Raw genomic sequence first — 24,560 nt, forward strand, 5'->3', positions numbered from 1 at the left:
AGAGAAGGCTGTAATTGCCCCAACCCTGCCTTCCTTCCAGTCTTGTGATGTAGTGGGCATGGCAAACACACTGAGTGTGTCTTGTTAGCTGCTTCCTTTCAGATACAATCTTGGCATTTACTACTATCAGTGCACTTGCATATTTCCAAGGTCAACTTGGACACCCATGCAGACAAGGCCTCTGCTAGGCTCAATAACCCTGGAGAATTAAAAAACACACACCTATTCCTCTGGAATGAAGGGGATTGGTCAGTGCAGAAGGAACTGGATGTCACTCTTTTGGTCAAAAGCCTTTGTGTCTAATACAACAGATTATTGAAGAGTGAAATATGATCAGGGTATTCATAGCATAAAAGCCTTTCCACTTTATGAAAGTGCAGCTAACAGGAGTAGAAAATATAAAACAGAGCTACCCCACATTACATTTCTTAAAGATACAGAAATGCTCTCCACTGACTGAACCTTCAGTATGTAAGCATTGCTCTAGAAATACAAAGTCGGTACATGATGAGCACATAGGCATTGATATGGATGACAAAATATAAGGTGTCATCAACTAGCCTCAAAGTTACCAATGTGGGTCCTCTGATACTATGTTGAGGTCACTGTCAGAAAACAAACCTGATTTTAAAGAAAAACCTGTGGTGAAAATATTCCTTCCCTAAAGAAGTGCATTGTGCCTTCAATGGGGTAGGACCAGGCCAAAGGACTCTCTCCCCTTTCTCTCTGCAACTCCCTGATGGTGCAGTCACATCGTCCCTCTGTAATGTGGAAGCACTCTGAGTGCTTTGATATTCAAGTCCTGAATATCAAATCTGTGTGCATGGCCAATTTGCTCATAATTTCATTTCATTATATCTTAGGTATTTTGTCTGGGACCTAGTAAATTCAACACAGAATTTACTTCAGAAGAGGCAGGTAGTATGATGGTTTTATGAGTAGAGTCTTTGGAGTGAGACAGATAACCAGACAGTGCTGGGTCATGGCACTGACTGCCTGTGTGACATGGACAGGTTATTGTCCCCAGGATCCTGCTTCCTTGGGTTAATAATGCCTACTTAGCAGGTTATTATGACAGTTGAGGACCAGAAAAATAATATGCCAAGTTCTTGGTACACATCTGTTAAAGGTCTGCTGCTATTATTGTAGGTGATTTTGTATATTCAAGGAAAGAACATATTCAATGTTTTTATATTTTATATAAATCATAAAAAGCATATTAAAAATCAATCAACAATAAATATATTCTTAAATTCATAAAACATTAATGTTAAGGCCCTAAAATAAAATCATTGTTTGGAGAGAGAAATAATTAGATGAAAACAATTACATATATGTATTTACAAATACAAAAATAACTGAGCATAATATGAATAGAGATCATTTCTGGGAGATGGGATTAAAAGTAATTTATATTGTCTGCCTTTTGTTTATCTATCATTTCCAAAATTTCTACATTTTCAGTGTTCAGGCTATTGTCTCAAGCAGAGCAGACAATTTCAGAACCATCTCTGTCTTGGTAGGAGAAACCTTTTAAGTTTTACAACTCCTTTTAACTTTTTTTCCCAACTCCTTAACTGAGGGAAGCTTTAAAGCCTCTTTTTCTTTTGTACAGTGAGGAAAGAAACAGGACACTAACGTGCTCATTTTTTCATGCCTACATGCACAAACTGGCTTTTAAATAATCCACTTGAAGTCCATCAAACTAGTTATTTTAAACCCTTTTGCTGTGGCAGTTGGATGTATCGGAATGAACATATTGAAATTTTTATACATAAAAATTATGTCATTTATATACAAAGCAGCTCAAATTGTTATTATTAAATGCATAAAATAGTCAAAATATCAACTTTTTCTTTTTTGTGGATTTCTGACATACTTTAAAAAAATAACTTGAAATCAATTAACACTGAAAAAGTTAAAACAAGAATCTCTCAGGACGAACTAGTACCTTTCTAATTAAATCAGACTTTAAATTTTGATTTGTTTTCCAAAAATAGTTTTAGTTGTTCACAACATCCATGCAGACAGCTCAGGGTGGCCCCTATATAGGAAGCAGCTCAGAGGATTTGGCAGGGATCCAAGATACAGCTCACGTGCTCAGGACACACAGGTGACAATCAAACCTATCTTTTATGCTCAACTCCCTTCCAGGTCAATGGATCTGCCCACAACATGTTTGGTTACTGGTCATAGTCTTTGGCCAGGACTAAAAGTTACATCTAGACTCTAGACAACATGACATTACCAATAGGTCACAGGAGAGCAAATCTCATCTCATCTAATATGTCATCACATTAAGAAGGGATTTAAACAGATTTAAAAGAAAGTATTTTTCTCTTCTAAGAGTCAGGTACAACATATACCAAGCAGCACCGAGAGTGAAGCAACGTGCTGTATATGTAAGAGGGTAGTAAGACAAAATAAAAATGGACTCATTTTCAGACCTTAACGTGTCCTGTTCTTTTCTTTCACTTGTTTTCTATGGATTTAAATAATCTCTTAAGTGGAACAAAGTTATAGCCTGTCACATTAAAAAGTAAAAGTAATAAGATGAAGCTTATAATACATAGGACATAGAACCTGCTTCATCTTCCTGGCTGGTTCCCTATAACGATAAAATCTCCAAAGGGCAGCAAACATTTTAAAGCTATTAAAAGTTAAGGTCTGCCAAGGGAAAGTGATGGCTCTGAGCATATATAAAGATCATTAACCCAAGACTTAATAACCATCCATTTATCTAAGAATATTTCTCAGTCAATATTATTGAATTTCCACTTTGTGAAGACACAAGCATGATCCCAAAGGGAAACAAAAAAAAAATGTCCTTGATCAAATAAGTTTGAGAAATAGTTCAAAACCACAATGTACTTCAGTATATTAAAGAATGGAAAGTCTTAGAGGAAAGTTTAATATAACATGTCTCAACTTTATTGAACCACAGAACCCTTCTTTGGCCTTACACTTAACATCTGTAATGGGTAGTTTTATGTATCAACTTGGCTAGGCTACAGTAGCCCAGTTATTCAATTAAACACTAGTCTTGATGTTTCTGTAAAAGTATTTTGTAGCTCTCCTTAACATGTATAATTAGATAATATTAAGTATAGGAGATTACCCTCCATAATGTGGGGGGGCTTCATCCAATCAGCTGAAAGACCATAAAAACAAAACAGGTTTTCTTGAGGAAGAAGAAATTCAACCTCAGGACTACAGCATCAGCTCCTGCCCACGAGTCTGCCTGCCTGCCCCACAGTTTTCAAGCTTGCCAGCCTTCACATCACATAAGCCAGTTCCTTGGAATGAATGAATGAATGAATGAATGAATGAATGATACTCATATAAATAAATAAATGTCTTTCTTTCTTTCTTTTATTTTTTTATTTTACTGACTCTATTTCTCTGGTAGAACTCTGACTGATAAAACATCCCCCCAAAACCAATATTTCACATAACTTTCTTTAGGGAACACAATAAATTTCCCTCTTCTATAGTAGTAAAATCTGATCTTTCACAGCATAAGTAATCAGATACCAGGAGCTGCATGCTGGAACCCCACTTAACTTAGGGATATAATGAATATTGTTAGTTACTGCTCAGTATCTTCCCTACCAGCACCCACACCCACACACAAGCGGAAATTGTTAAAGCCCTAAAAGTAGACGCTGACTGGCATAAACCAAACCTTGTAATCTCTTCCCCTTTGTCTCCATGACTTGTTCGGTATGGTGGTAACGTGGGTCTAAGTCAACCAGTGCGCAGACATCCCCCGACCACCCTGATGGTTCTGCTTTATTAAATAATAGAAGGAAGTAAGGATCCCTACAGTCCTGAATGATGATGGTTAATTGCCAAAATCAGGACTCAAACTGCCGCCTGTTGTGACCAGGAGGAAAGCCGGCATGAGGACAAAGCTGACACCCCGAGAAGGCAAAGTTGAAAGAAAGGCAGAGAAATAAGCAAGCAGTCCAAGTCAAACCACATGTAAAACCTGAATAACCTCAGGACTTTCGTCACTTGAGCTGACAAATCCATTCCTTTGATAAGAAATGTTGTATTCTGAAATAACCTAGGAAAGCTTTAGGAGGAAGAGCCAGGATTGATTTTAAACCTAGGTTTCTACAAATGGCACTTGTGAAGAAAGGAAGCGTGCCACAGAGTCGAAGTGCAGAAGACCAAGGTTCTGTCCTCGTTTTTACTACTAATGAGCTTTGGAGTCCTGGGAAAGACATGTGTCCTCTCTGTTTTTAGGCTTCGTCACTTGCACAAAGAAACACGGGACTGGTTGATTTATAAGGTGCTATCTACTCTACATTCCTGAAAAGCTGAGTCTGCATCTTAAAAATGATATACAAACACTTTAGTCATGTAGATACAGGCACAAGATACAATCACAATATATTTGGTGATTTTACAAATTGAGGGTTGGCATACTACCATCAGTGTCCTTTGCCAACATCAGGACTCAAACTGCCACCTGTTGTGACCAGGTGGCTCAGCTTGCCACAGGAGAGAACCATTATCTGTGCATTTCTCTGCACCTCTCCTCTCCTCATCTCCAACATGCTCCATTGTCTAAGCACAAGATTCCAGCCACAGCTTCTTCTACCAAACTTTCTCATTGTCTAGTACATTCCCCATTGTATTTATGGTGACAGGATATTTTTCCAATAATTTTGGAAAATGATTTAAGATGTTCCATCACTTTATATACACATAAGAATTTATTAGTGAACAAATAACATCTCACAAATCTTCCTTACAGACGAACTATAGCAGACCATGTTAGGTGACAGTGGTGGCTTGGGAGCCTGTGGCTACTTCCCAGTCCTCCCTGCCTGACCTACTCGGGGCTACAACAACATGAAGAATGGCCACCTCACCCAAGAGGAGCTGCCTATCTCCCGAGACCAGCTCTGAGGGGACACACATCAAGAAAATTTCCATTGATGGGAACATTGCTGCAAGGAAGTCAATATTTGTGAATATCCTTAAACAAGTCTGTGAGGACCGGGAAGTGGTTCCTGAAACTGTTGCCAGATGGTGCAGTGTTCAAAGTATTCAAGATGAAGTTCAGGAACTGACAAGTGGTGGGAATGTTCTTCAGATGATGCATGAGAAACCTGAACGATGGTCTTTTATCATATGCCTGCCTCAGTCGAATACGAGCTCAGCTCGCCTTTCTCAATGTCAAGCTCGAAGATGCAGAGATACCTGTATTATTTTTTTAACAATCTGTGTATAGTGACAGGTATATTTTTGCATCTAATTTGTATGAATTGGACTGCATGAATGAAACAGAGTGGACAATTTATCAAGACTGGCATGGCTGGATGAATAACCAGGTAGGCCAAAGCCTTGAACTGGATGGAATCATTTATCTTCGAGCCACTCCAGAGAAATGCTTGAGTAGAATATATTCATGGGGAAGAAATGAAGAACAAATATTCCTCTTGAATATTTAGAGAAGCTTCAGTATAAGCATGAAAGCTGGCTCCTGCCCAGAACACTGAAAACCAGCTTTAATTATCTACAAAAAGTGTTTATCTTAACACTGGATGTTAACGAAGACTTTTGAGGCAAACACCACAGTCTGGTTGAAAGAGTCAAAGAATTTTTAAGCACTTTGTGATCTTGCTGAAGACTACAGGCAGCGAAATGGTTCCAGATACTCCAGCTTTGGGTATCTTAGTAGCTCCATATTCATACAAATCTCTTTAGAAAACCCAAGTTTTTAACCATTTTTGTTCCAAGAAAAAAATAGTTTTTGATGAATCCTATACAAAAGTTTGTGACCAGTTTTTCTTTTTTCTTTTTCTTTTCTTTTTTTGTTGTCTAAACAAGCAAAGACATTTAGTTATCTCTCAGGAGAAAAAGTCTGGAGGTGGGTGGTTCCATAATCAGTGGCTAAAGTACATCATAAAGGACCCGCCCCCCACCCCCACCCCATTTGCCTGTCCCCTCTGTTATCCTCCTCACCAGGCTGGCCTTTTTCCTAGTGCTTCTCATCTCACTGGTGGACCAGTTTCGTAACTTTAATGTTACATATTAAATGGTAATGTGTCTTGTGTAAATTAGTGAAAAAAGTTGAAAGTGGAATTTAAGGAATCTCTAGAAAAAAGGATTAAGAAGTTTTATTTTAAGTACTTTTGGTCAAGTGCCTCCCCTTCCACATTAATTTATGTAGCAGATAAGACCACATTTAGTATTTAATTACTTCACTGATATTTATTAGTGTATCTATAACACATTTATAGAGGAGCAGGTTACACTTTGTGCCCAGTTTGTAATGGCATAATTTATCATAAGTCACTTCATCTTTTCCCTGCCTTTATTTGTACATCTGTATGAGTGAGGCTTCATGTTTTCGCATTAGAGTTTGGATGATTCAAGAGGAAATGTTTCTGTACTTAAAAGATAACTGAAGCTTATTACATGAGTAAAATATTTAACTTACATGGAGCTTAAAATAGCTACCTGCTTTCTCCCTTCTCAGACCATTCTTTTAGAATGGAATATTACTATTATAGTTAAAAGATTGGTTTAAAGTATGATCATCTTTAAATCATTTGAGGTGGAAGTACATTTATTCTCATTTTTATAGGTAAAATATTAGTGGAACATAGTAAGGGATAAGTTTTTCCATCTTGTTCTTTATTGACTTTGCACTGGGAATGAGTTGTCTTTTGTTACTTTTATGCTCTGTGAGAAGTCAGAAGAGAAACTTCCCTGTTCATTTAGTCCCAGCTGCTATTTCCTGCCTCATCGTGCTTTCCCCACTGTCTGGATTAATTAGGCAGCCTGCTATTTTAAAGTCACACATTTCTTCTTGGAGAATATAGTGATTGTTCTTTGCTTCATACTCGTAGTTTGCCTTGCTTCTCTGTACGGTTATACCTTACGCTTCTTCCCCCTCCTTTCAGAGAAATTACTGATAAAAATGATCTTGCTTATCTTGAAAGCATTATCATTTTTGAATATATATTAGGTATATATATATATTAGGAATATACATTTGAATATATATTAATATTAATGAAGAAGACAAAAGGGTAAAGTAGCTGTAATTTTTAAAAAGCTGCATGGATTCATTTTAGTTCTGTATATAATGAAAGATTTTTTTCAAGTTTGTTCAAAAAAAAACCTAAATAATCTATGTAGGAGGTGGAGCTTAATCACCCTCCCTCCCAAGAGTGGGTTAGACTTGGTGACTCAGTTCCAAAAACTAGACAGAGCAGGAAATGGTACAAAGAGTAACTGTACAGTGGAGAAGTTTGGCAGACACCACTGTGACAAAATGATGAAGATTAATATCGCCAGTGGTATCGTGTGGTATCACATACCCCTGATGGCTCAAGAAGGGCACTTCACCTCTGTGGTATTCTTTCCCCAAACTTATAACTCCAGTTAATCATGTGAAAAACAACAGACCAATCCATTCTACAGAATACCTGGCCAGTACTCCCTGAGACGGTCAAGGTCATGGAAAAACAAGGGAAGACTGAGAAACCATAACGTATCAGAGAAGGCAGAAAAAACATGACAACTAAATGCAGTGTGGATGCCTGGGTTAGATCCTGAAAGAGAAGGAGGACATTAATGGAAAAGCTGATGAAATCTAAATAAAGTCTGGAGTTAATAGTTAAAAATTTGTAGTTATTATTATTATTCAAATAAAAAAATCTCACGCAGTGTGTGCACAGCTGTTTTGCTTAAGACAGACACAATTTATTTTTCTCACATCTTTACAATAATCCTGTGAGAAAGGCACTCGTATTTTCATTCTACAGATGAGGAAAGTGAAGCTCATTACAGTTTAAAAAGTTCATTTACAATAGACAGCTAATAGGTACCAGAGTTGGAATGTATTTTTATACCACCATAGTTGCCACTGGAGGTTCTATTAATATCTACTGGAATCATAGGTTCATTTTACGTGGACTGCAGCCCCAGTTCTTATTCTTAGCATCAGCCTACAGCCAACACATTTCCAGAATCTTGGAATCAGAAGACATCTTGAAAGACTGTAATACCCAACCATGTACAATGCCTCCTCCTTTAGAGAAAACCATTCTAGAATTAATACACTTTGTCTGAATGACACAGGTAAGGCATATCCTAAGTCATCCGGTCTCTGGATTTTCCCCTTTCTTCCTAACCGTACCTACCTCATTAACACCTTCCTCAAAGTTTATTAATTTGTTTTCTTAAGTGCTAAAAAGAAATTCCTTCATCAGAATAGAGACTAAGACAATTAATAGCAAGTACTAATGAAACTTATGATGAAACCAGAAACCAATCTTTATTTTACCATTTAGGTACCAAGTTAGAAAAATACATTTTTTAAGGTATGGCTAATAGTGACATCATTTAAATATAAGAATCTATTCTAGGTCATATGTTTTTCTTGACCAGTGTACACAGGATACAAACTTCTTTAAAATACTTCCATATATATATGGTGATATCTATCTATCTATCTATCTATCTATCTATCTATCTATCTATCTATCTATCTAAGCAGATAGATAGATAGATAGATAGATAGATAGATAGATAGATAGATAGATAGATAGATAGATTTTTTTTTACACACTTTAATGATTTCCAGGACTCTATTCTTTATTTCTGAATCACAGTCAAGTTGCAGTGATTCTGGGTCTGGTTATTTTACTTTCCAGTGAAGAATGCATTATCTTGAATAAAAAAATAATAAATTCCTGACAAAGAGTTAAAGTAGTGCAAATAAGATCTCAATGCTACAAAATGATTAATATTTTCTAATTTTAACACCCTTCTTAGAGGTCAAGCAAACTGTAAAAATTACACAGAAAGACACACCTATAGCAGTTATTTTAAACTACTCCAACTGTCCTTTTGTCTGAAGATATGGAAAACCTTAAGGTTATGATACCACACATTCTTTTTGGAATGTGAAATATGAAGACCAGTAATCAAATATTGACAAATATTAAGATCTCTTTTCTTGGATCACTTCATGCTAATGCGAAGTCATGAGCAAACATCCATGTGTCAGTATTATGTTAGCTATTCATTAACTTGAGAAACATGACCCTTATTATTGAGAATTTACCACCTAAGCTATGAAATTGACACCAACTATTACAGAAGGCAACCAAGTGCTAATGAAACACTGAACACGTTACTAAATTCAATAAGACCAAGTAAGACGTTGGTAAACTGGCCCTCAACTAATCATAAGCATCACAGGTTTTTCAAGGCTAGAAACTGCATTTGGAATAAGCAGGTGAAAATATAGCCAGATACCCAGAAGAACACTGGGTTCTTGCTCCTCAGAGAAGTGCCCGAGGGATGATGTGAGGTGTGCCAGAATGCAGATCCAAATCCTGATGGAAACATGTGATATTCAAGATGGGCCAACCTTTATTTTTTAATAGCTGAGCTTCCAGTTGGCAACAAAAGAATCCTGTGCCAGCTGCTGAGGAAATAATATGCTGGGAGCTGGCAGGCACTGGCACTTGGCAAGCCTACAGGTATGGATGCATCGTGGATACCGAGGTAGTGCCTAGAAGGCAGACGAGCGGGAGGGAAGTGTGACCACAGAAGAAGTGTCCCAGCCTAGGGTCCAGCAGGGCGGTACTGTGCTAGGGAGCCTCCTGGTAATTAATTAACTAGAAAGAAAGAAGAGCAACTCAGAGTCAGCTCCAGCCATCCTGGATAAACCAAATGTAGGGGCTGTGCTCTCCATGAAGTAGATCTCTGGACTACATTCCTCAGCATCTGGCAAAAGGACAATGGTGGGCATCTGGGAAATGAAAAGCGCACCTCTTCCTTCATACTCTGCTTGCCACCTTGGCACAGATGAACTCAGGTTAGCCTTTGAGACATAGCAGGAAGATTCTGAGGCTATGACTGACGTCAGACAGATATCAAAGTGGGGAAGAAGGGCATAAGGATGTGTTAGTTCGGTCTGCCATGACAAAATATCAGCGGCTGGGTGGCTTAAACAACAGAAATTTATTTTCTCATAGCTCTGAAAGATGGAAGTTCAAGATCAGGGGCCAGCATGGTTGCATTCTACATTCTGGTGAGAGCTCTTTTCCTGGCTTGCAGACAGACCTCTACCTTATTGCTGTTTCAGAGAGAGAGAGAGAGAGAGAGAGAGAGAGAGAGAGAGAGAGAGAGAGAGAGAGGGAATGCGAAAACAAGTCTCTTCTTCTAAGGGCACAGAGCCCATCCTGAAGGCTCTCCTTCATGACCTCATCTAATCCTAATTCACTTCCAAATGGCCCATCTCCAAGTATCATCACAACAGAGGATAGGGCTTCAACATAAGAATTTGGGAGGAACACAAACATTAAGGCCTCAACAGGGGAGATACAGGAACATGGGAGGGAGCTGGTCTCTGGTGGGACAAGGGGAACAGGGAGAAATCAGGCAGGGACAGAGAGGTGCTTATGGGTTGAGATGTAACTGGACTCAGAAAGCAAGAAGTTGACCTGGGTGGAGAGTGGCCTTCTTTCTGCCCTTCAGCCCTGTCTCTGCCCCTTTTCTTCCTACACACAGCTTCTCTTTAACCATCCTTCCCTGGCTTCTATTGTCAAAATAGAGATGGGGACATACAGATTTTCCAGAATAATTATTTTGACAGTACATCAAAATCATGAACATAAAGTTAATGACTCTACTTGGAAGTTAAGTCAAGGAGGGATTTTTTTTTTTCATTAAAGAATTAGACATCTCAATAGATGGTTTTTAAATAACATCCCCAAATAAAGATAGACACAGAGCGGGCCATTTCTGTTCTTCTCTCCTTCATGATCATCTCCTTATCTCCTCCTTCTCCACTGTGGTCAGGCCAAGGCATATGTTACAGGACATTGCTAATAGATTACACCGTCACAAACACGTCATAAGTCAAGCTTTTCTAAAAAAGAATGACCCCTTTCAGAAACAAAACTAAGGACTGGGGAAAGTTAGGAAACATCCCTTCTTGCTAAATCCTGTCCTAGATATCCACAGCTATTGCCAGCATTTGTATAGTCCACTAGAGGAAGTAAAAATGAGCAAATATGAGTATATGTTTCTAAAAAGAGGTGACGCATTTTTGAAAAGCACAAAATAAGAATGAAAATTATTCAAGGATCTTACCACATATTTACAAAGCCTTTGAAGCTTAGAGCCCCACTTACTCTAACAGTTGCTCTGTCTCCTGAACACACAGTAAAGAGCTAAGGTGATGATCCAGAGAATTCAATTAGAAGAAAACACAGAAGATACTTGTAGCTACAAGGGAACTTAGAGCTAAGTGATTCAATCACAGAATTCATACTATTCCCATCATTCAGAAAAGAGGCCCTGTAAGAGAGAATGGACTGATGAAAGAGCCCTTTGGATTCCAAAGGACTTTCAATTGCAGAAGCCCTGCTGGTACAACTGACTCGCTTACACAACAAATATTTACTGAGTGCTCACTGCATGCCAGGTGTTGTCTAGGTGCTGGGGACACAGCCATGAACAAAGGGACAGAGGTTTGCCCCTAACAGCTTACATTCCAGAGGGCCCCAGGCTTTGAATAAGTAATTTCACAGTGTGCTGATTTAGCAAAGGGTTATGTAGGGAAAACACCCTGAAGAAAGAGAGATTTAAGTCTTACTGATTTTCCTGCAGCTGTTCACCTCACATTTATTCATTTACTTACTATTCCACAAACATGTATAAAACATTTTTTAAGCACTCTTCCACAAACATTTATTATTGAGTGACATGCAGTAGTAGGCTCAGTAATGGGGACAAAAGATGGATAAGATGCGGGGTTCCTCTGCCCGAGGGGCAGATGCTCTAGTGGTGAAGACCACAAAGCGTTTACCTTTAAGACAATAAACATATGAAATAATATGAGAGCAGGGAGGTGGGAGAAACCTTCTGCCTGGGAGTCAGGATGACTCTCCTGGAGGAATTAGAAGGACAAGGGCATTTCAGTCCAAGAGTTTCATGCACGACACCACTGAGACATGAGGATCCCTGAGGGCTCCTTGAGGCCAAGGCAGGTAGCGTGGGAAGAGAAAAGCACTGGAGTCTGACAAACCGGGGCTTGAATCCCAGCTCTGCTCCCATGCCCAGCTGTGCAAGCTTCACACGCTGCTTCACCTTTCTGAGCCTCAGCTTCCTCATCTGAAAAACGGTTCTGGTAATGATCACCTTGTTATATCACCGAAGTAATCAGCAATACACAAACGACAGTAAAACCACAGTACCAAGCTCCTGGGAAACACTCCATGCTGGTGATCAGAAGTGGTAGGGAATGGGTCTGGCAGGCAATTGGGGTCAGATGCTAAAAGGGCCGTGTAAACTGGACTTAGTATTCCCCCTATAGATACCCAATTCAGAATCATTACCTTCTATCTCCCACCTTGTGCCCTGTCTGAGGAATAGTAAGCTTACATGCCAGCTATGGAGCTAAGGGTTTTTATATACTTAAGTGATTTCATTTCATCATCATAGCAACCTTGGGGAGGATATGCTACCATAATCTTCATTTTACAAATAAGACTGAGTGACATTCAGTGTTATGCCCAAAGGGACACAGCCATCAAGTAGCAATTTTATCTTGCCTGATTTCCTGCCAGCATCCTGTACCATCTCATTCAGTTCTTGTGATAGCCCTGGCCTTACTCAGCAATCTTCCTTTACACCCACCAACTCAACTGTCCAGAATGGCCTGCTTGCTGCCCCAGCCTTGAAGCAGTCCTGACTAGCTAGCTGCCTTCCCCAACTCTCCCTTTGCGCTATGCCTTCCTTCCTGAGGCTCATTCCCCTCCACTACCTGCCAGCTCAAGCCGGGGCCAACGCTCTGCTGCCCCCTCCTGGCCAGGGGCAGAACCTCAACTGCTCCCTAGGGCCTCAGCTCAGTCCTGACATTCCATTTCCTTAGTATCTCAAGATATGAAAGAACTGTATTGGTTTGCTATGGATTACCCTGATGATTTCCTCAGGTTTCCGTTTCACTAATGTGTCATGCATACACATGACAAGCTTTGTTTATTATGTTTTTAGTTTGCCCCCAGTTACAGGTTACACTCAGGAGAGCTTCTCAAGAGTTTACCTTGCTGAACATTTTTATTAGCTTATGTGTTCACATTGAGGGAGAAAGAGGAAGGATCCAGAGTCCTGTAGGAACTACTAAAAATGTTTCCACTCACACAAGAAATCTTTAGAGACCTATTATGACTGAACATTCTAAGCCAGGCTGATTCACTGAATTACATATTTTGAATTTAGTCACATTTAACAACATACTCTTATTTTCTCCACGTTGTCCTGACAGGGAGCTTTAAAAAATAGTTAAGATTCATTTAATGAATAGATAGCAGTATATTTACATCCTGTCAAAGATCAAACTTGGACTGATTATTTGTCACAACTAAAAAACAATTTTGTATGCCCGTTACAGTCCTAAATGGAAGGTTGTCACTCACTAAGTTAAAATAGTCACTAACTACGTGTCCCTTCAAGAGAGTACAACAAGTAAGGCAGACCAAGATAAAAAGTGCAATGAAAGGTAAAATGCAAGCAAAGGTCCCTATTAAACAGTCCACAGGACTTAAAGTAAGGAGAAATCATTCAAATGTTGCATTGTAGGTAGCAATGAATGTATGAACGTAATTACAGATTTGCTATTCCCTACTCTTCTTTGTTCTGGTTTGTAATATTAGTCAAATTCTATCTATAATCATGACATAAATCAAAGAAAGTGCACGTTTAACAAAGAATACTACTACAAACGGGTAGAGAAAACAGTTTAAGGACATGTTATATCCATTACCTTTGTAGCAGACCATTCCAATCAGAGCATTGTTCAAGTCTAGCCCTTTTTATTTTTTAAGAAATATTTGTGTACCTGGTTAATTTTTCAACCATATCACCCTGAAGCATGACTTATTAAGTGATGACAATGAATTTGTTAACAGGGCTCAACTCAACATCCTAGCCCTAATGCCCAGAACTCTGCAAGCATTAACTACCAGACATTTCAGATAAAAGCAGTCATCTGCCTAAGACAGAGTTGTCGAAATTCACCATTAAGTAAGTTAGGCATGTTAAAATTGAGGTTCTTGTAAAATAATATGAATTTGAGTTCAACAAAAAAGAAAAAGAAAATTCATTTAACCCTCTGCTGGATGAGCAAGCTGTGATTCTTTTCTCTTTTTTTGTTTTCTGTTTTGTGACTTTTTTGGTTACAATGGCAGTAAGCTCTTATCAAAACCTTTCATCAGGTTATCTTAAAATGCATAACAAGTGCACATATGTACCCACTTCCCCTTTGTGCACAGACACACCTCGCAGTATGATTTCTTTTTTGTTTGCATTTTGATCTACATATCTGCTTTTAAATCATTTTCATAACGTAGAATGTTATTTAAGTAACAAAGCTTATTCAAGTGTCCACTTATAACTACCATTCTTTGATGCAGTAATCACCCAACAAGATGTTTCGAACACATGTTCCTCTCATTATGTATACTTATGTACCTATAAGGGCTATACATGTACTACTGAACCAACATGCAGTGTGCTTTTTAAAACAGCCAAAAACAAAAATTAAAAGCAAAACTTAGAAAAAAAATAAGGTTCTCTAATACTTTCTTCTAACACTCCACTATATTATTACACACACCCTGGATGGGGACATTGAATTTTGGAGATCTCAGCTTTAGACAAAATATAAGTGACTGCTTTAGTTTATTGCTAAAATCTATTCAAAATAAAAAAAAGAGCAATTTATTTTTTCAAGAGATTGCTTATTTAAACTGAGTCTCAATTTAAGGATTGTAATTAGTCCATCTGAGAGATACGCATGGCATAGAGGAGGATTACTCAACATGCAGGTAGTATATTAGAAAACAGAAAAATTAATTAAACTTTACTAGTTAGAGACTAATCTTTTATCAATAATTTTTCAGCATACTCCTTTGTAATTAATTTTCTAACTGTCATTTCAGATATAATAGAAGAATAATCAACATGAAACTATTTATTTATTTTATACAAAATAAATTACCCTCCAATAGTCTTTGTATGTGAACACTGATCGTAATCACTTAAACACACTTCATGTAAAGCTTGTCCACTTTCAAACACATAAATGATGAATGGAGCTAGCTAACATGCTACATAGGTAAGAACTGTAACTGCTACAGTTTCAATAGACAAACACAAAAGATAAGTAGGTATTTAAAGGTTGTGCCCACCTGAAAAACTAATATCAGGTTGACATTTTCAAAGTGTAAGGGAGATTCAAGCCAGTTCCTTGAATAAATGAAGTTTTGAAATCAGTTTAACCTGAAATTCTCACGTAACTGAGAAGTAGAATTTTAGCTTGTCAGATCTAGGTGAGTGAGAATTCCACAAACTACAGGCTAAGGGCTGCTTGTTTTTGTACACTGTGCAACCTAAGGATAGATTTAACATTAAAAAAATTTTTTTTAATAAAACAATAAATAGAAAAAGAAAAAAGAAGAAAAATATCATACTTTGTGATGTAAAAATTATATGAAGTTCAAATCTCACTGTCATAAATAAAGTTTTATTGGAATATAGCCCTGTGCATTTTGTTTCTGTGTTGTCTACAGTTGTTTTCACTCAACCATCACAGAGCTGGGAGTTGCCACAGACAGCATATGGGCCCCAAAGCCTAAAATGCTGTCTGTCTCTTTATGGGCTCTTTACCAGGTTTAGGTAACTGATCTCAGTCCCCTCAATCCCACACTTGCCGTTTCTTATCTCATCGTATCATCGTAGGCTGTAGGAGGGTGTTTTTTTTTTCAACAGACATGGTAAGTTCTGTCTTAGCCACGCCCCTGGTTTATGGGTTAATGGCAAGTTCTGAGTCCCACAACTTCAGCCCAAGATGCTTCTACAGTCACCTTTCACTCTCATAATGGTATTTTCTTTTATTTTCAATTGATATAGACACAATCATTTTTTTACATGCTTTCTTTGATCTGACATCAACTCTTCTTCCCGACTTTATCTGCCATGACAACGTTCAGATTTTGTAACGTTTGCAAAATAAAATGTGCATCCTGCATTTTTCTGTCAGTTTTTGCCTTTTCTGAGAATGTACATTGCACCTGGTATGCCCTTCCACAAACCTCTTCCTGTTAAAATACTGCCAAATTTCAAGGTCCAACCCTCCCATGAAGACACCTCAGTCCTCCCAGTTGAAATTAGCACTACATCATAAAGACTGGGGTGGTTCTTTTATCTCTGTCTCATATTAGTTTTAGTTATTGATTTATCTCTTATTAAAATTATTGCTGATGCCTTATTAGTAGTAAACTACACATTTGGAGGCCAAACAATATTATATTCATCACATTCATTCATACTCTAGCCCCCACGCCCCACTACTCGCACACACTATCAACATATATTGTCTAGTTCATACTTATTCAAAAGGTCAGGCCGGTAACATGACTTTAGGTGGCACAAAGGTATGGAATTAAATAACAAGGAATCAAAAAACGAGATCATTATCTTGTCAATTATTTTTCAGTGGTTCTGATTACATCAAAAAGAAAACCTCAGTTTGTGCTACTGTGGTTTTAACCCTGCTAATCTTTGATCATCTCCCTTTTTAACAAAGAGGGGGCAATCCTCGGGCTTAGAGAGTCTTCTGCCATCAAATATTTCTAGCTACAATTTAATAAAAATGCTTTGGTTTTATTGCAATTTATTTTTACCATTTGGTTCTATTTATGGCATGAATACTGGTTTTCAATTTAGTAAAAATAAGTATTCTGGATAAGTAAATTTAGATGAACAAAAATGAGGTGACAAACAAAAATATTAAGCAAATTATAGTATAGATGGTATGCACATATGACAGCAATCTTAATGGCATTACATAGACATGGGAGAAATTTTTGGGTATAGCAGATATTCAATAAAGTCAAATAATTTTAATCCATCAATCTCCCTGTTGTTAACCATCTACATAACAAAGAAAATCATGTAGAAGCCTAGCTTCAAGCTTGGGAGACTGCTTCTCAGCAGGAAAAGGGGGTGAGTGGGTGGGAGACATTTGACAATGTCTAGGGACGTTTTTGATTGTCACAACTTGGGGATAGGAGGAGGACAGCTGCTACTGTCATCTAGTGGGTAGAGGACAGGGACTCAGCTAAACATCCTACAATGTGCAGGAGAGCCCCACAACGAAGAATTATCTGGCCTCTAATGTCTATAGAGCCAGGGCTGAGAAACCCTTTCTCTAAGAGAAAAGACTACATAGACTATTCTTTGTCCATCATTATAAATCACCCTCTGTCCAGCACAGCTCCTGCACTTATTTGATCTTCGCCACTAATAAGATTACTGAGGAAAGTCCCCCACCTAAACCTTTCACTATTTACATGCCTACACAAGTGTTGCCCTCCATTTAGCAATTAGAATTTTTTTAAATGAACTGTATTAAAGAGTCCATATCCTTTATGTGCTAATATTATGCTATCAATATTTAAATCTGACTTCCTAATTACACCATTGTAATTATGAAATTTTCAGGTCATCCTACATTATCAAATAGGGGAAAATAATTAAGGTGAGATTAATATAATTTGAGTACAACCTTGAATCTAGCTGCTATTGATTTCACATAGTTACTCTTTGGCCTGAATTACATGGTTCATTGATTCACTTAAATATATTTTGCAGAATAAACCTAACCTTGAAATTTGAAAATTCAATATTTTTATTAGATATGTTAGCTTCCCCAAAAGGGAGTCTAAAGAGAACTACCTTTTAAGCTAGTCACCCCACCTCCAAAATCATTAACATAAAATGAAAACAACTAGTAGTTGAAACAGTTTACTTGGCTATCACTCAGCACTTTATTCTCAAATGTATCAGTGCAAACACATAATCTACACATATGTCTGACGGTAAAGTGTTTACAAGAAAGTCCTTTGAAGCTATTTTGTGGTTAGTGCTTTCTTTCTCTTTCTCTCTCTCTTTTTTTTTTTCCAAGTAAAGTTCTCCAGCACAGTTTAGAAGCAGATGGCACCTGTGTCTTTTTTTTTTGTCTTCAAATTAGGAGTTATTTTTACCCTTGCAACGGTATTTAAATATGGGAAAATAGTGTGTTCTTAAAATTATATCATAGCTTTCATTTAACTTTAAAGCTCTTTAAAATGAGTGAATTTCCAAGTTTAGCAATTAATATGTATTAACTTTAGTGGTTGGTATAGCTAGGGGGCATTTCATGCCTTCAAGTTCAGGTTGATTTGACTCCTAATTCTGACACGCTTGTGGTAAAATGATAGTGAAGGTGAAACTGCATCCCTTTCATTTCAGAGACACAAAGCACTCTGCCAACAGAAAGGCAGCATTATTTTCAACACCTGCAAGCTACAGAGGTGGCAGTTATCAATACACCCACTGTGAAAAAAGGAAACCAACCGCTGAGTGAAATTAGGGTCACGGTCACACAAGTTTTAGGGAGAGAACATACAAGTCACAGGACTTCCCTTTCCCTGGGGTCACTAGGACTGAGATCATTGCATCAGGACCCATAGACACCACATCTCAAAGAAGAGGAAGGGAGCATGCCCACTGAGCCTGGCCCATTTCATTATCATTCATTCACTCTCAAATCATTTGTTAAGCAGTTGCTGAGTACTGAGCACCGGGCTAGGCGGTGAGTACACAATAGTGAACCAGCCAAATCCAGGGACTGCCTTCTGGGAGCTTACAGTCAGTGTTCCCGAAAAGAGCCCGTGCAGCTCCAGTTTTTATTCTCCCACTTGCAATCCCACCTTGCTCCTGAGTCAAGAAAGACTGGGGTGCACGGAGAACAAAAGAGATACCAAACTTATATTTTTAATTCCTAGCCAGAGAAAAAAACATACCGTGCGCAAAAGAGCTTAAGATACGTAAGTATAGTGTGAGTGGCAGGAGATCTGGAGACAGCAGTGTATCCCCTGGATAGCCTGTGAGGCCCGAAAGGATAGTGTGTGTGTGGGGGGGGAAACCAAAGGCATGAGAAGTACTGGCTAAGGGGAAAATGGAAAGGGAAAAGAAAGAACCTAATTCCACCAGCAAGGACCACTGGTTAAAGCCTTTGTGTTAGAAAACGCATACTTTTCATGTTTCCTCACAGGAAGCATTTGCTGGCTATTACCTGGGGCCAGAATTATGCGTTACCAAGTGAAATACACCACTGCTCAGGCAGGTGAATTACTCCCCTCTACAGTGAAGGTGTCAGTGGTCCAGTCTCTCACTCCCCTTAGCCATTCCAGAGTACAGTGCACCCAGCAACTCTTGGGAAGACACCAGTTTTTTGAAAATGTTTGAAAGGGGAAACCCAATAATGACTTGGAGACAAAGCCAGGAAAACTTCTCTCTACAGAGCTCTGCAAATGGAGACAACTGTATGTTACCGATTGGTCTGCAGGGCATTTTTCAAAAGGACTCTGCCTCGTCCTTTAATCTGGCAGACAGCAATTTACGGCCTAAAACAGCACTTTTCAAACTGAGTCACAACCCATTAGCAGGATGTGAAATCACATGGATTCAGCCAATATTTTTTAATGAAACAGAATAAAATCAAACAGCATAAAATAAGAAAATTAGAGTACATTGCTGGTAATAAAAATAAACATTGCTTTATGAAATTTGTTTCCATTTTGAATATACACACTGTATACACACATGTCTCACTACTAAATCTGTTTGGTTCCTAAGGAATCATACATGTAGTAAGGGGTCTTATATAATTATGCTTCAATGGGGTTGCCATAGAAATGCATTTTTAAAATTGTGGATCAGGTTTGTGGGATGATTGAAAGTCAATAGCCTAAAGAAACTGCAGTTAAGTGGAATGGAATTTTTTTTAAAAAAATTGATTCCAAAATAATTTAACACACCCTTTTTCTTTTGTCCTAATTATCTTTCATTTGGTTTCACTGAATTTGTGTGTGGGGAATACATCTAGTTTTGTTATAAACATTCTTTCAGTCTTGTATAATAGACAGAAACAAAAGGTGGGAAATAACTGAAAACAGGACATGGGTTTGGATGCACAGGGCTAAGTCTCCACCACAAAGTAGGCCATGCCAAATTCTGTCCGTCCTGTGCCAAACCACTGGACAGAGTCTGGACCAGAGGCAGGCTCCCTTCTCCTTTGGAAAAAGCCATTGAAATGCCAGTTTCTCAAATCACTGGGCAAAGAACCAACCACTCTCTAGGATATGGAGCCCTGAATAGAAACATGGCCAATTCATATTTTTACATAGAACTGAATTTGTTGGTGTATCATCATTTTTGTAAACTTTTTGACAAACTCTCTAAATGAAGCAGTATTTTCAAATGTAAGTTTGGAAAAATGTAATCAGTTTGCCTGATACTCTTAAATAATCCTCCTCATCCCCACCCCCATCCTGACCAAAAAAAAAGCCATCACCTGTGCCCTGGTATAAATGGCTACATGTATGTAGATCATTGCTGCCAGCACTATCCAATGACTTCAAGCGGTTATAGCCTTGAGAATTTAGCTCCCTGAAATTCCCAAACAGCCTCAGGGTGTGTTGCCCTAATGGTTACATGTCCAATGTTCTTGAATTCATGAGTCAGTAGCTTACAACATATAATTATAATATATAGTTACATTATATATAATATATAATTATAATAATAGAGGAATGACTATTCACAAATTTACTTAATCCAGTGGGGATTGTCTACACCCTGGAACTAACCACAATGGCACACACAACACCTAGGGCATTGTTCTCTTATCATCTTAATGACAGCTGTGTTACCAATGAGTTAAATGTTTCATTCAGCCTTGGATACAGGCAGATTTGGCCTCAGACAGTGTAAAGAAAATAAAGACCTGCAACCAATTGTTTCAACGTCTCAACCAAAGTCTCAAGGGGCATGGAAAAACAACAACTGCCATCTTAATACTGAGAACTTACTACAGAGAACTACTTAATACACGACTACTGAAAAACAGCAAAAGTAAGAATTTCAAGTTTTCACAAAGTATTTTAATTCTGTGATTTTTCAAGATAATCAAACAACTAGGTAGCAGAGTGAGAGTCTTAGTAACACATAACTGATTTAATTTGTTGTTCAAATGCATTGCAAAATATAATACCAAGCTTTTTTAAAAAAATTAACTTCAAATTCCTTTGGTTTTCCCTATGAAGTCTACCATCCCATATATGTGTACACCTGGCAGTTTATTTTTTGTCTAACCACTTTCCCATCCCTCAAATTAAGTAAATTTCTTGTTTCCTGATGGTGAAACTTATTCATAAAGATAACATGTGCTGATAAGTCAGAGCCAATTAGAAGTATCTGGGGTAAACGTTATTCAGAAAGCAATTGGGTTTGGTGGTGGGACAGTCCCTGTAGCATCATTAGGCACTTCCTCTACTAGGTGGCAGTTTCTAAAACAGCAAGTAAACAATTTTAAGTAGATCATCTCTTTAATCAGAAGTTTATACTGCTCTACTACAGCTCATCATACAATTATAGTAGGTTTCAAGCCTTAAGGTAAGAGACATTTCATTTTCAACACACTAGTGAATGCATACAACAGCAGACCTTCAGATGAACACTGACAAACTTGATCGAATCAGGATGTTTATGTACACATTATTTAATGCTCAAATATTTTGGAATATTTTAAATAGCGACAAACTACTAAATTTTCATTCAGAAGTTCTGCCTCTTATAGACCTTCTGTCCTCCACAAACCATTAATAACAGTGACAAATTGGGGGTGGGGGTGACCCTTACACCTTTCCACTAAATACTAAGTACAAATGTCCCGAATCCTGCATTGTGGTCTCCGGTGGCTTAAAAAAGAAATTGGCTGTTAGCTAAACTCTTTCCAGCAAAAAGAGAATGGAAAATGAAATTACAAAGTATTAAGTACAGAAGGTTTAACTTGTCAACAGTTGAAATGACATCTTCAGAGTCCCTATCATAAAGGGCCTGGATCTAAAATGAGTGTTGAAAAGAACTCTCCTTACCTATGGATAACAGAAAGGAAAGAAGGTAAAGGAAGGGAAAGAAAAAATATTTTTTTAATGGATAAAAATATGAGAACCTATGGCATCATTCACATGGCAAAACTCCTACCTGTTTAGATCTTCAAAGGAGGAATGAGGGACATTTCTGCAACCCCAGGGAGATGGCTTTTTGCATACATATTAATAATTTAAATAAATCACTCCAGCACATGAAAGAAGAGCAGCAAAACTCTTCTAATTACTGCTGCCTGGACCCCATGTGCTGTTTTTTCTTCAAAGCCGCACTAGTTCATTATTCTGCCATCAACTCTTAAATGATTCATCCCCCCCACCCCCCACCCCCTTCACCCTGAGCAGACTCTGCAGGGAAGCTAGTATTTGAGTTTAGTTTCTAGTGCCACTTGCTTTGGAGAGCTTGCTGTGGGGAAGGGGAAAGAATCTAATTCAATAATTCTGTCATGATTTGGAGGGGCACCCTCTGCTCCCACCCCTAAAATAAGTAGACAAGCAAGACACTCTGGCAAGCTATAATTCTGAGCTAAGACACCAATTGGGAAAGCGTGGCCCAGGTGCGGTGGGGGCTGTCGCCCAAGGGAATTGGCAGCCAGCAAGGAGGAGGGAGGGAGGGTAGGAGAGAGCCAGGTCGTGGCTTACAGCTGCACCAGCCTGGGCGCGCTCCGGGGAAGACCCGACTCGCACTTGAATGGTGTTTAGTTCTCTCCCCGACACTAGGCAGGGAGAATCCAAGGGCAGGGAGGCCGGCTCCCTCATCCTCGAGAGCTCTTTCGCAGGCACAGCCCCCGGTGCGTGCCGCGGGCTTCCCCAGAAGCCCGAGTCCACGCGCAGGGCTCCGGGCTCCACCAGGTCCAGGGCGCCCCCGCACGCCCCAGCCCGCCGCCCCCCGCCTTACCGTCCCAGCTCCGACTCCACCTCGAAGAAATCGCTCAAAGCATCCCTGTTGGAGCCGTCGATCCAGTAATCCGGGACGAGGCTCCCGGCCGCCGGGGCCACACTGGCGGTGACCGAAGAGCAGGACGAGGCCGAGCACGAGGGCACCGTGACTTTGAGCATCTTCGCGGCGGGACTCCGGAAGCCGCTGCCGCTGTCGCCGCTGCTGCTGGAGCGAGAAGCCCCGCTGCCCGCCGCCGCCTGCAAACGCCGGAGCGAGAGGTGGTGCCCTTCACACACGCACACGCCCACCGCCACCGCCTCCCCCAGCGCCCTAGCCGGCGTTCCGGCTGCGGCTCCCTTTCTGCACGCTCTGGAGGGAGGGTGGGCAGAGATGGGGGAGAGGAACTGGGAGAGGGTGTGGAAGGAGAATCCGTATCGCCTCCAGCCGGACTGAGATGAGGCGGAGGCACAGCGAAGGAGAGAGATTCCCTCCCCCTTTGCTCCTTCCCTCCCCACCTCTCCTCCTCCTTCAGCTGAGCCTTTCCAGCCCCCCTTCCTTTTTTCCTTTCTCCCTCCCTAGCAGTGGCTGCTGCGGTGCCGGCTAGGGCGGCTCCGGATGCAGGAGCTTGGGGAGGGCACAGGACCACAGCATCATCCCACGCTCCCTCCCACGGGAGCCGGGAGCCTGGAAGGGATCGCACGCTGTGGGACGCTAGCTCCGTCCGGAGTGGCGGGCGCTCAGCGCGCTCTAAGAGCACATGGATCCGGGCGGCCCAGCAGGATGGTGAGAAAGGGACCTGGCTGTTGGCTTAACTCATCCCTCCTTGAGCGTGTCTTGGTGGCGAGTCCTTCCCATCTACCGCCAGCTAACCAGCCATCTCTTGTTCGTCCCTCCAACAAAGCTTATATTTGTGGCTGTGGTTGTTGATCCCCCAAGGCTCCTGTGCCTGGACCCCGTGAAATCTGGAAGAAAGGAAAGCGCCTGTGTCCACATTGACCCGACTCACCTTTGAGTGAAGTCTTCTGCTGGAAGAGATGCTGTTTTGCTGCTGCCTCCTTTGGCACTGTTGGAGCTCCGGAAAAGGCAGGTACTTGCTGTGGCAGGTACTCTCGTTCACTCCTCAGAAGGCTAGCAACAGAAGGGACCCAGGGAATTACAGACCTTGAAGGGACCTGTGGAAGCCAACTGGTCCAGCCCTCTGCCTTAAGGCAAGATCTGTCATCATTCATGTCAGAGAAGGTTGCTGCATTTAAAGCTCTGCCCTTTTTCCAAGCATATGTCCCATCACAAGCATTCTAATGTCTGTCCATCAACCTTTAGGTTATCATTCTAAGTATTGGTTAAATACATATTATTTTCTATTTCTACATTGAAGTTTTTATTTTCAGATTTGAGTGCAAATGAACAGCAATTAGTCATTATATTCCGCAATAAATTTTTATCTATAAAGATAGCTATTACATCACATCTCATTTCTGGCAAGAATAACTCTAGGCACCGTATTTAATCTTACTTCACAGGTGTTACTTTTAGCCTTTTTTCCCCTGACTTTTCTCCAACATGCACTAAACTCTTCTCAGTGCGACCCCGTTCCTGATAACACCAGTAAACAAAGTCCAATATTTTTATCTCATTTATTGATT

The 24,560-nt window shown here is 39.7% G+C and overlaps 1 protein-coding gene and 1 pseudogene across 2 annotated transcripts in view; one reads left to right on the forward strand and one right to left on the reverse strand.

Annotated features, from left to right (window-relative positions):
• The window catches only part of CAMK4 (calcium/calmodulin dependent protein kinase IV), a 209,324-nt gene extending 185,094 nt beyond the window's left edge, over positions 1-24,230 (reverse strand). The window contains exons 1-2 of one of the 2 annotated variants that reach the window (XM_074328611.1): positions 23,924-24,230; positions 22,936-23,174 (exon numbers count right to left, since the gene is read on the reverse strand). In XM_074328611.1, coding sequence (XP_074184712.1) covers positions 22,936-23,096 — 161 coding nt within the window. In that variant the 5' untranslated portion in view covers positions 23,097-23,174; positions 23,924-24,230. The remainder of the gene's footprint in view (positions 1-22,935; positions 23,175-23,923) is intronic. The other variant, XM_074328610.1, reaches the window with a different exon arrangement.
• On the forward strand, positions 4,448-5,901 carry LOC109445412 (deoxycytidine kinase; annotated as a pseudogene).
• Positions 24,231-24,560: the final 330 nt, after the last annotated feature.

Source organism: Rhinolophus sinicus, linkage group LG03 (assembly GCF_036562045.2).
Source record: "Rhinolophus sinicus isolate RSC01 linkage group LG03, ASM3656204v1, whole genome shotgun sequence".
In the NCBI taxonomy this organism is placed as follows: domain Eukaryota; kingdom Metazoa; phylum Chordata; class Mammalia; order Chiroptera; family Rhinolophidae; genus Rhinolophus; species Rhinolophus sinicus.